At 34.9% G+C, this 13,040-nt stretch overlaps 1 protein-coding gene across 5 annotated transcripts in view; it reads left to right on the plus strand.

Moving 5' to 3' along the window:
* Window positions 1–13,040, plus strand: part of LOC138703908 (hemolymph lipopolysaccharide-binding protein-like) — a 77,368-nt gene that overhangs the window by 39,595 nt on the left and 24,733 nt on the right. For 2 of the 5 annotated variants that reach the window (XM_069832073.1, XM_069832071.1), the window contains exons 4-5: window positions 2,839–3,117; window positions 7,492–7,965. The exons of 2 other annotated variants lie outside the window; for them this stretch is intronic. In XM_069832073.1, the coding sequence (XP_069688174.1) occupies window positions 2,839–3,117; window positions 7,492–7,682 (470 nt within the window). In that variant the 3' untranslated portion in view covers window positions 7,683–7,965. Of the gene's footprint in view, window positions 1–2,838; window positions 3,118–7,491; window positions 7,966–8,726; window positions 8,833–13,040 lie in introns of those variants that run through there. One more of the 5 variants, XM_069832072.1, reaches the window with a different exon arrangement.

The following is a 13,040-nucleotide window of genomic DNA, read 5'->3' on the forward strand; positions in this document are numbered from 1 at the left end:
ATGGGCAGCCAATTTTCTTCTAGCACCAGACAAATAAGTTGAAAATTCGAAATAATGGTTAGCCTACAGATAACAACAAAGAGGGTGTCACGTCACATTCCTGTGCTATTCATACCTACTGTAAAGCTAACATGGTGGAGGTCCACACTTGTGGAGTAATGGTCAGCACGTCTGGCTGCGAAATCAGATGGCTCAGGTTCGATTCCAGGTAGGGGCAAGTTACCTGGTTGAGGTTTTTTCTGAGGTTTTCCCTAAACCCAATATGAGCAAATGCTGGGTAACTTTCGGTGTTGAACCCAGGACTCATTTCACTGGCATTATCACCTTCATCACATTCAGACGCTAAATAACCTTATATGTTGATAAAGCATCGTAAAGTAACCTACTAAAATAAAAAAAAAAAAACTTGGAGGGTTGACCAAACTACTTGAAAAAAAATGTAAAATCTGTATGTGACAGGGTCTTCAGATAGATTCCGTTTCTTTTTTTTTTTTTTACACAAAAATGTCTCATGAACTGTAATTTCGCTCTCATTTCGCAGAAACGTATATTCCCCATTTTGTACTCAATTTCGCAATGTATTGCGGATTAAAAAAATTCACTGCTGGTAATGTACTTAACATTCTTTTAAACATAAAATTACATATTTTGACAGCATTTGGGTGCATTATGCAGGCAGAAATCTACCATTTCTAATTATATCATATATATATTTAAGAACGTTGCTGAAACCATTTTAAAATATCACACAGTTGTCAGATCACGGAACATTTTCTTTTTTAATCAGAGCAGTTACGCATATGCGGAGCTATAAAAAATATATATTTTTTTTCCTTCAGAGGAGGCCCATAAGCAAGGACTGCAGCATTAGGCTTATTGTCCAACCTCCTTCTATCAGGACGATTTTGAAGTCCTTAGGATCACTCATCAAGCACGTAATTCATTGTGTGGTACCATCTTATCGACTCAGCCACAGCATCCAGGTCTGACGAAATCCGTGCGAACAGGAACAACCCTCCACCTCCCTGTGATGTTCCTCTGCAGCCTCCTCACATCTATGGCATCAGTTTGCAATTCACATGGATGAATCTGCTGCATCCTTAAGGGGGCTTATACAGTAAGAATTGTGAAAAAATTTGAAAATTTTTAGTGCAGGAAGTAAGTACAAACATGTCGCAACTTTAGACAAAAAACCTGATATCTCAAGAACCGTTTGTTTGATTTCATCCAAATTTGTACACTTGTCCTTTGTAATAGTCTCTAGAGATTGGACCACAATGGTTAAATTTGAATGAAAAAATAAGAATTTTCCAGTAAAATACATTGCAAAGAAACAACATTTTTAATGCAAATTTAAAAATCTATAAATTTCGTATGAAGTCAGCTGTGATGTTCATTGTGGACCAATCTTTAGATTATGATCTCGGATTTAAGGTGAAAAAAAATGTATTATACAGTAGGCCTATATCAAATTAAAGCTAAAATCATGTAAAATAAGTGTGCAAAATTTGAAGAAAATACATGAAGTGGTAGTCGAGTTAATATTTATTATTCTGAAACTCCTTAACCAGAGAGACATGATAACTGGTCTTATTTCTAGATAGTTCATTAAGATCCATTATTGTTCGCCTAAAAAACAAAGATAGCGAGCGTTTGCGACAGAGGGGAAGCTAGTGTTGTGAACAGACTGTAAAAGCAATAGAAAGGAAAGAAATTTCAGTAGTACGAGATGGTACTTCAAAAATGAAGATTCGATAACGGTTGGGTGGGCTGTAGGCTATCTCTAAGACAGGACTTAGTCCAAAATTCAATAGAAGTACACAATACGAACTCTTTCCAGCTTCCTATATGGTAGTGAAGTTTAGATTGTCAGCAAAACAACAGTTGAGTCTGAAAGTAGTTGAAATAAAATGTTTACATTTTTATTCTTGAGAATTGCCAAATGATTTGATAGCTGTACATGTTTAGAGAATGCCTGAAATAATATTAATAATAATAATAATAATAATGATAATAATAATAATAATAATAATAATAATAATAATAATAATAATAATAATCCATGGCGCTACAGCCCACGAAGGGCTAGACCAACTAGCCGGCTGCTGGCCTCACGCCAACATGCCGTAACAGGGGTGGACGATCATCCAACCAGAATGGAGGTATCGTGTGGTTAGCACGATGATCCCCCCAGCCCATATACCTGGTATTCGCAACCGGATTTCGCTACCTATTCTAGCTCCTCCAGTGTATCACGATGCAGGGTGGGCTCCGGTCCCATACACTGGCCGAAATTTCATGAGAAAATTTCTTCCCCCATGAGGACTCGAACCAGCGCGCATTCCATAATACGAGTCGTAGGCGGGATGCCTTAGACAGCGATGCCACGGCATACGACATAATAATAATAATAATAATAATAATAATAATAATAATAATAATAATACTGTAATGATAGCATACTAAGAAAGTACAGGCAAAAAGAGAAACCTTCAAAGAGGATAACAGACAAATCTGAATAGGCTAATTCATGACATTTTGATGATGATGATGATGATGATGATGATTTTTAGTTGGTTATTTTACGACACTTTATCAGCTGCTATGGTTATTTAGCGTCTGAATGAGATGAAGGTGATAATGCCGACGAAATGAGTCCAGGGTCCACGTTGAGCATTTGCTCTTAATGAGTTGAGGAAAAACCCTGGAAAAGACCTTAACCAGGTAAGTAATTTTCCCAACCAGGATTTGAATCCGGGCCCACCCATTTAACGGTCAGGCATGCTAACTGTTACTCTACAGTGGTGAACCATGATGATGATGATATTGATGTTTCAGCCTGTCCAGAGAAGACGTGCAAGGTACCATCGGATTACCAACTGTTAGATGGACTGGGTTATTACAAGTTTCATCCAGAGCCGAAAACATGGTTCGATGCGCTGGACACATGTGTTAAGGAATGTGCGCATCTGGTCGTCATCAATTCGCAGAAGGAAGCGGATGCCTTGGTGAATCTTTGGAAGCCGTATCCTTCGCTGGTTTCCGGTTGGATGAACGACTGGGCTCATATAGGCTTCAACGACCTCAAGACTAAGGGACAATACGTCACAATTTTCAGTAAGTTATGGTTTTAATAATGGGATGGTTCTTAAACAAATCTTCTAGCTAAATACGTGTTTCTGTGGATTTTTGCTTGCACTGATAGTCGAATTCCTTACTTACCGGTATTTATTTATTTACACACTTACTTTGTCAGTAATCTCCTATATTGAGGTTCGAACTTTGACAGAAGTGTGTCTGTTCTCAGGTAATTTCTCTTACACACAATATTTCCTTTATTCGTCCCTTCATTCTGCACCGGAACTCATCTTATGTAACGTATGGATAGCACAACGTACATTACATGATCAAATCACCCTACCTCTGCAGTAGCTCTATGCCGGAGTTAGGTCTTATCATTCCACGAACTTGATTTTAACTGCGGTGTTGACTGAACTATATTTAATGCTTAATTTTGACAAGATCGGAGGATGATGGCTTTCCTCAATGATATTGTTTTCTTCACATTTCAAATCTTATTCTGCCAACAGAAATTGCCTAGCTTCGTTTCTGTTGTACATACCTCAATTTGTCATGTATATTACAATGTGAGGAGATCTTTTTAAATTGAAATGATTTACATTTTCCTGGATTCCTGGATTCCGACACTTTTTGAAGTTGATGATCCAGTTATTGCTTGTATAGAGAATTTATTTATTTATTTATTTATTTATTCTGGTGTAGTTAAGGCCATCAGGCCTTCTCTTCCACAACACCAGGAATACAAATACAACAACAACAATAATAATAATAATAATAATAATAATAATAATAATAATAATAACAATGACTTATTTAACCTGGCAGAGTTAAGGCCATACAGCCTTCTCTAACACTCAACCAGGAGTAAAACTCCCTTATAAAAAAAAACTACAAATTTACAAAGTACATTACAATTTTACACACACAACTAAATAAGATAATAATAATAATAATAATAATAATAATAATAATAATAATAATAATAATAATAATAATAATAAAATGTAAACAAGTAAGTAGAAATCAGACATAATATATAACATACAGAAAGAAAGAAAAAAGCATAATAAAATGTCAACAGCAGGTCAAAGTAAATGAGACATACAAAGTATAAAAAATAAGAGAATTATTGATGATGATGATGATAATAATAATAATAATAATAATAATAATAATAATAATAATTATAACAATGACTTATTTAACCTGGCAGAGTTAAGGCCATACAGCCTTCTCTAACACTCAACCAGGAGTAAAACTCCGTTATAAAAAAAAACTACAAATTTACAAAGTACATTACAATTTTACACACACAACTAAATAAGATAATAATAATAATAATAATAATAATAATAATAATAATAATAATAATAATAATAATAATAATAAAATGTAAACAAGTAAGTAGAAATCAGACATAATATATAACATACAGAAAGAAAGAAAAAAGCATAATAAAATGTCAACAACAGGTCAAAGTAAATGAGACATACAAAGTATAAAAAATAAGACAATTATTGATGATGATGATGATGATAATAATAATAATAATAATAATAATAATAATAATAATAATATTAATAATAATGATAAAAAATAAGAATAGCAATAATAATAACAATAATAATAATAATAATAATAATAATAATAATAATAATAATAGTAATAAAATAGTGCAATACAAGGCATACAATGAATACAATATTTTTAAGTACACACAGTAGGGAAAATTATGATTATATATAACTCAACTTATCACATTAGCTCTATTATCGGAAAATATGAAAACAAAAATATAAAATAAGTAAAATATCACTAGAACATAAAAAAAAGTGAATAACGTGAAAACATGCAATACAACACTGGTCATAATAGTAAGTTAGTTTGGCAACTCGTCATAAGATAATTTTCTAACTTGGATTTGAAAGATTTCAATGTTCGGCAGCCCTTGACTTCAGGCGTTACAGTGACGAGAGGTAGCAACAGTGAAAGATGAGGAATACAGAGAGGATGTGTGAAGTGGAATTTCTAGTGTGTTACTGCGTTGTGATCGAGTATTAATATTATGATAGCGAGAGAGAGTATGAAAACGAGCGAATAAATAATAGGGGGATGAAGTGTGCATAATTCGATATAAGAGAGAAAGTAAGTACAGATTCCTCCTCTCATGTAACCTAAGCCATGATAACTTCTCGAAAGAAGGTGAGATATGATCATAGTATCGAACATTACAAATGAAGCGGACGCACACATTACGAACACGCTGTAGTTTCTGAGTGGAATCAATCCTGAGATCACTGAACAAAACGTCGCAATAATCGAAATGAGGTAGAATGAGTGTCTGTACCAGCGTGTGTTTCAATTTAGATGGATAATGATATAATGTTTTTAGTGAATGGAGAATAGAGAATGCCTTCTTACATGTATATTTAATATGCGTATCCCAATTGAGATTAGATTCGAAATGCACTCCGAGATTTTTTATGGTAGAGCTAAACGGGATCATTGTTTTATTCAGTTTCACAGGTGGAATATTCAGGTCGTTGACATCAGGAATTAATCTACTGTTCGCGAACAGAATAGCCTGTGATTTACATGCGTTTAGGTCAAGCCCAAATTGTTGAGACCAGGAAGACACGGAATCAAGATCTTCATTAAGACTATTAATGCTATCATTTAGTGCATCAGGACGGGCTGAAATATACAATTGAACGTCGTCTCCATATATTTGATATAGGGAGTATTTAAATGATTTAGAAATTCCATTTATATAAATAGAGAAGAGCAAGGGGCCTAATACTGATCCCTGAGGAATTCCTATGTCCACAGTATGACAGGATGAGAAACGGTTATTAGATATGACACGCTGCTGGTGGCCAGTAAGGTAAGAGTACATCCAGGTGATAGCACTATCAGAAAGATGTAGCATTTGTAGTTAAGTCAATAGTCAATAATAGAAATAAACAGAAAAAAAATACACTATATACAAAATAAAGCTACACAAGAAATAAAGAGAGAGAGAGAGAAAAAAACACACACAAAAATATACACAGGTTGCAGTCACACAAACTTTAAATGAGTGATTAAGTATCATAATTAATTGTATCCTAACTAATTAACTAACATAAACAAGAAACTTGGAATTTTAATCTAGATTAAAAAAGAAAAAGAAAAAAAAAACACAAATCAATACTTCTAGCAATACCTAAAAACATTAACTGAGACAAAATTTTCCAATTTAATTTTGAATTGTGATAAAGTCCGGCAGGTCATTAGGTAACGAATTCCAGAGGCGAGGTATTTCTACAGTATAGGAAGATAAGTATAAAGACGTTCTATGATAAGGGATAGAAAGAAGTGCTTGATCTCGGTTTCAAAGAGTTGTAAGAAATTGAAAGCACGATAACAGATAATTCGGAGTAGAAGTATACACGATTCTAAACAGAAGAGACTGTGAGTGTATTGTTCTTCGTTCATTCAGACGCACCCATGAAAGTAACTGGAAGAAAGGTGTTATATGGTCAAATTTACGAGTATTGCAAATGAATCGTACACACACATTATGAACACGTTGCTGTCTCTCAGCTAAGAGTGAACTTACATTAGTTAGCAAGGAATCGCAATAATCAAAATGGGGCATTACATGCGTCTGAATAAGATTCTTTTTTAGACCAAGTGCTATTATGGGGGATAAGCTCTATTAATGTATTGTTATAATTTTTATTATTTTTAATTGGTGTTGGTTTTATAATAACTATCATTTTGAGTTTGTTAAAATTTTATTTTTTTTTTAGGTTTTGATTTTATTTAAATAATTAATTTATATAAATATATATATATATATATATATATATATATATATATATATATATATATAATATCTTATATTAATAAAAAATTGAATTACCGACAAATAACAATAAATTCATCACAAAATATTAATATAGAACCAATAAAAAAAATTCTCTTAAATACAATAAAAATAAAGTGCCTGAATACTAGAAATTCTTTCATTTGGAACAAGGAGTGAAGTTGAGAAAATATTTTTTTGCAAATGTGTGTTACTTGAGTGTTCCAATTTAGAATGCTATCCATAAAAATGCCAAGATTTTTAACTGTTTCACTGTATTTAACAGTAATCCCATTCAATATTATATGTGGTATAGTACTACTATCAAGAGTGCTTCATAGACGATTGCACCTTTCTGAAATTTATTTTTTCTGTATAACAGATTCTGTAAAGTTATTTAGATAGTTATTATTTCTCCATCGAAATATGTTGAATATGGACCAACATTATGATAAACCGAAAACAAAAAAAAAAGGACCTATAGGATTGCACACAGACTTCATAAAAACATTTTAAATTAAAGTATGGTAAGTTATTAATTGTTTTTGGGTGTTTTCCAGACCAACCTCTCAACTCCACTGGGTACGAAAAATGGGAACCTGGCGACCCCAATGCACCTGATATAGAATTCTGTGGTGCCGCAAGTCGATCAGCGAGCACTCTTGCAGACATCGAATGCGACTTGAAGCTCGCTTTCATATGTGAGGCTGATCGTCCCTCTTGTGAAGTAATACTTCCCTCGCATAACTAATCTTCTTTCCAGACACTTCCACTCTTCAGAAGTTATCAGTTACATTTTGACAATTCTTCCACTAATCTTTCTACAGTACTCTTCTCTCCAAACCTCGTAAAAATATTCCTTCTCCAAGATGTCCTTTTCACTATCCTCCAAGAAGAGCTCAAATCATAATTTTCACAAATCATCATTTTACAAAAAAAATGTATCCATTCAATTTTAGAACATTTATTTTGATCCTATTGTAATAGATTCGACTTTTTGTTCTGTTTAAATATATCCATTCATTCATGAAGCAGTCCATGTGAGTGATTCAAAAATCATTTCAAATAGTCCATTCCTTAGTCTCTAGTTGTATCTTCTGCCACCCAGGCCACCTGCCTGACTTGGAGAATCATCGCATACCTAGGGCGCACAATGGGCCAAAGTAAGCCAAAATGTAAGGATCCATCTTGTGTTCAGCTATAGAAAAGCCAAGCCACTAACATAATGTACTAATGCTAAGGTACACACACACACGCGCAGATACACACACAAAAACACAACTCTTCATCTAGTATGGATTAGGGGATGGAGAGTGGGACAAGCCCACGCACCCTCAGGCACTGATATGGGCCATTGTGATACCTCCAAATTTCGACTTAGCCGAGAAATGATCCACAAATTTTGGCTAAAGCTTTCTATTAGTGATGTGTCGTAAAACTAAGACACGGTCTCCCAGATTTACACAGAGGATGACTTGAAAAAAGTGTCCAAATTACGGTACTTTGTACTATTTATATTACTTTTTTGCAATGACTGATAAATATGGAAGAGAAAGTAAAAAGGAAACTACTCCTAATTTAGTACGTGATTAAAAATATTAATTGCAGTAAAATTACACATATATTACATTCATGGTTAATTATTTCCTTAAACAGTAGAACATAAATTTGAACAAAATTAAATAAAGAACCAAACAGAGTGCATCGTGAAAAGAAAGCTCTGATCTCAAAGAGCAATACTCACATATAACTCATGGAGCTCTTAATATCTGTCCGTGTATTCCCCATATTGTAGGCTCAACTGCAACACGTAGACAACAAAAAATGGGAAGTGAATGTTGACCAGAAAACGATTAACTGTGATGGCAGAGAATCCATCATCATAACAGTCAACATCACAGGTAACTTCAGCTAACAGATTGTAAGAAATATGTGAAGTTTTTTAAAAGTTCACATTTTAAAAGTTTATTGTAGTGACAAGTAAGTTACTAGCTCTCATCTGCGCGAATGCGTGGTGTAAGTGAAAAATGCTCTCGTGCAAACCGAGTCGTTGCTGTGCAGCAAGAATTATAGGCCTACGTAGAGGTTGTAGATTCCCACAACTTAAAATTAAGAATTTTGCGATTTAAAAATCAAATTTATCATTTTATGGCACTTTCAATGTTATGATTTAGCATTTCGTAGCGTTTTGGGATGGAATATTTCTAGAGAAAGTTTGGTGGTAGAAATTCCAATGTCATCAATATGTTAACAGATGCACTTTCAGATTTTCCAGTTCTTGAAAATAGTGAAAAAGTAAAGGAACATATAAAATTACATTGCAATTGAAAGGTTTGGGGGAAAAACCAGGCAGTTCCAGTTCAGTACTTTTCGAGAGAATGAAGAAAAACTTATCGCCAAACAATAAGCATGTACAGAAAGAGGCAGTCCAAAATGCATTATAACTGTGAATGTAATTCTTGGAACTACCTGATTCTTCGACCAAACTATAGAGCGTATTTTGTTCTCCTATGTGCATAAATAGCTCAAAAATGAAAAAAATTGGAGCTGCCTGGTTTTCCCCCCAACCCTTCAATTGTGAACATAACAAAACATGCCAGAAGATATGGTGTGTTATTACCCCGGCCCATCTTGTTACTCAATCACAATCTCCGCCAGTGGTGATTAACTGGATGTTAAATTATTTCTAGGTAATATTTGGAACTACCATGGACATATACCGTATATGTTTAAAATAGGTACACATGAGAGAACTGGTTGTTAAACTTTTCAATATCACCACTAATCTCCGCTACAATGCACAACTTGTTTGTGAGTGCAAACTGTGCCTAGAGAGATCACATGGGCAGCCAATTTTCTTCTAGCACCAGACAAATAAGTTGAAAATTCGTAATAATGGTTAGCCTACAGATAACAACAAAGAGGGTGTCAAGTCACATTCCTGTGCTATTCATACCTACTGTAAAGCTAACATGGTGGAGGTCCACACTTGTGGAGTAATGGTCAGTGCATCTGGCTGCGAAATCAGGTGGCCCAGGTTCGATTCCCGGTAGGGGCAAGTTACCTGGTTGAGGTTTTTTCCTGGGTTTTCCCTCAACCCAATATGAGCAAATGCTGGGTAACTTTCGGTGTTGAACCCAGGACTCATTTCACTGGCATTATCACCTTCATCACATTCAGACGCTAAGTAACCTTAGATGTTGATAAAGCATCGTAAAATAACCTACTAAAATAAAAAAAAACTTGGAGGGTTGACCAAACTACTTGAAAAAAAATGTAAAAATCTATATGTGACAAGGTCTTTAGATAGATTCCGCTTCTTTTTTTTTTTTTTTAACACAAAAATGTCTCATGAACTGTAATTTCGCTCTCATTTCGCAGAAACGTTTATTTCCCATTTTGTACTCAATTTCGCAATGTATTGCAGATTAAAAAAATTCACTGCTGGTAATGTACTTAACATGCTTTTAAACATAAAATTACATATTTTGACAGCATTTGGGTACATTATGCATGCAAAAATATACCATTTCTAATTATATCATATATTTTTAAGAACGTTGCTGAAACCATTTTAAAATATCACACAGTTGTCAGGTTACGGAACATTTTCTTTTTTAATCAGAGCAGTTACGCATATGCAGAGCTATAAAAAAAAATATATTTTTTTTTCCTTCAGAGGAGGCCCATAAGCAAGGACTGCAGCATTAGGCTTATTGTCCAACCTCCTTCTATCAGGACGATTTTGTAGTCCTTAGGATCACTCATCAAGCACGTAATTCATTGTGTGGTACCATCTTATCGACTCAGCCACAGCATCCAGGTCTGACGAAATCCGTGTGAACAGGAATAACCCTCCACCTCCCTGTGATGTTCCTCTGCAGCCTCCTCAGATCTATGGCATCAGTTTGCAATTCACATGGATGTATCTGCTGCATCCTTAAGAGAGCTTATACAGTAAGAATAGTGAAAAAATTTGAAAATTTTTAGTGCATAGTGTAAGTACAAACATGTCGCAACTTTAGACTCATTTTCCCGATAATAATTGAGGGGTTGGGTGCAAGAAAGGCACTTCTCTCAAATGCAAGTTTTGAGAAAATTGATGTTGAAAATTCAAACCGTAATAATGTTATTCAATCATCTTTGATAATAACGAGGCTTATTCCATATGGAATATAGTTGTCTTTAGTAACTACTTACAAACATATTTTGTACCGCATATGAAAAGGAAATACTGAAAGCGAGTAAAATAAAAGACCATGAATCTGCCCTTCTTACAGAGAACACGTTAAAACCAGTAAACATGAAGTGTTGTGAATAAATCCAAACAAAATAATAATTGTAACTTTTAATACGTTATACCAAATGAAAATATCGAACTTCTCTAACAATTTGTAGCGTTGTGAAAACAAATACAAGCACTGGGCCTTAAGCAAATAAAAACAAAAGACAATGAGTGTGTTACTGTAAACACTAGCATGTTCAAGTATTACAGATGTTCATCTTGATAGTCACTGCCTGAATCAACATCTATGTCATCATGTTCAGTGGCGTCATTTTGAGTATTAGAAATAAAAATGTTCCTATCATACCACTCCCTTTCTTCAGTTGACAAGAACTTCATAAGGTCTCTTAGTTCTTCTAGCTTTCTGTTTTTGATGGATGGTGCTTGAAGTTCTCCGAAGTCAAGAAGTTCCAGATTGTGGTCTTGCCAATACTTGAAGGGTTCAAAGACAGCTGCGTACGTTTTGGATGCAGACATTATGCCGAAATGAAAATAGTGTATCCGAACACTCTCTTGGGTTTTAAACTTACTAGTTTTGCTTGTTGGCTGAGATCTGAATAGTGTGTTCAGACCTGTGCCCCAGTCCTTGATGAGACGTGAACCTTCTCGAACTTCAAATGGACTTGGATTTTTTCGACAGCTAGAAAATATCTTTAGGTATGATTCAGGAGTACAAAGTCTTTCTTGCCGTTTTTTCACAGTCCCGTAGAGTCCAAAGTTACGGTCGCAAACACAACACGAATGCCCGCGTACTGGAAAAATATGCTCAATATGCAAATTCTGCACATAATCAAACTCAAAAACCAAAAAACTTTGATCACCACTAGCCAGACTGATGATTCTGTCTTTGAGTTGTGTGTATGCATTGACATTGTTCTTATGAATCTGGTAGTCAGCTTTGCACGGGTCGTTCGAATATTTTCTTTGAGTAAAATCTCACATTTAGCGCAGAAGTCACAAGTACCTGTGCGAGGCTGCCGGAATGAGAACTCAAGAGTTTTCTCTAAAGTATCGATGATATGTTGCGTACTTCATCTGAAGTCTCTGTCTAGTCTTTTCACGAAAAAACTCGGAGAATAGATTGAATAATTCCCGGACGTTTAGATCAGGATTATCAAAATATTTTCTCGACGTTGAGGCGGCACAGTAGTGTGTGGTTTTGTGTGGAAGCATTGACCAATGTTCTTGTACTAAATCCCAAACTTGTGAGGCAATCTTGTTCGGCCGATTAGAAAGCTTTCCCCTCATGTCAGCAAGTACAGATGATGTCCTGGCATACAGCTTTTGCTGGATGGTTCGCAGTCTCTTAGGACCGCATTGGAAAAGTTGTATCACAGACTGCTTACAAACGGAATGTTTACGTTCTAAATGTATCACTTCATATTTCCAGTTTAAATTCCTAGGAATATTCTTGGGTTTTGTTGTGCATTCTTTCGGCTCTACAGGGATTAATATTGTTGCGAGATACATGTCCTGTTGCCCGTAATCAGCCATGGATAGAAAGTTGCGGAAAAGAGACTTCTGTTCACCAGTAGTTGCGTGTTTACAACATTGTTTGTTACAGCAGTTGTGGACTCCTTGCAACTTCTTCTTTGCTATGACTGTGCCGGTTGTAGCAACATATTGCTCGGTTGACTTTTGCTATATTTCTTTTCCACTTACTTTTATCCACATGCTTCTTCAAACCCTTTACCTTCTCTTCAACAACAGCCGCACTGTGCATAGAAGCTGTGGATCCCGTAGTAACACTCATGACTCTTCCAAATGACTATAAAAACGAATCACAGACTGAGCACAACACCAAACAAGTACCTCATAACCTCA

The sequence above is a fragment of the Periplaneta americana genome, chromosome 1, assembly GCF_040183065.1.
Source record: "Periplaneta americana isolate PAMFEO1 chromosome 1, P.americana_PAMFEO1_priV1, whole genome shotgun sequence".
NCBI classification, from domain to species: Eukaryota; Metazoa; Arthropoda; class Insecta; order Blattodea; family Blattidae; genus Periplaneta; species Periplaneta americana.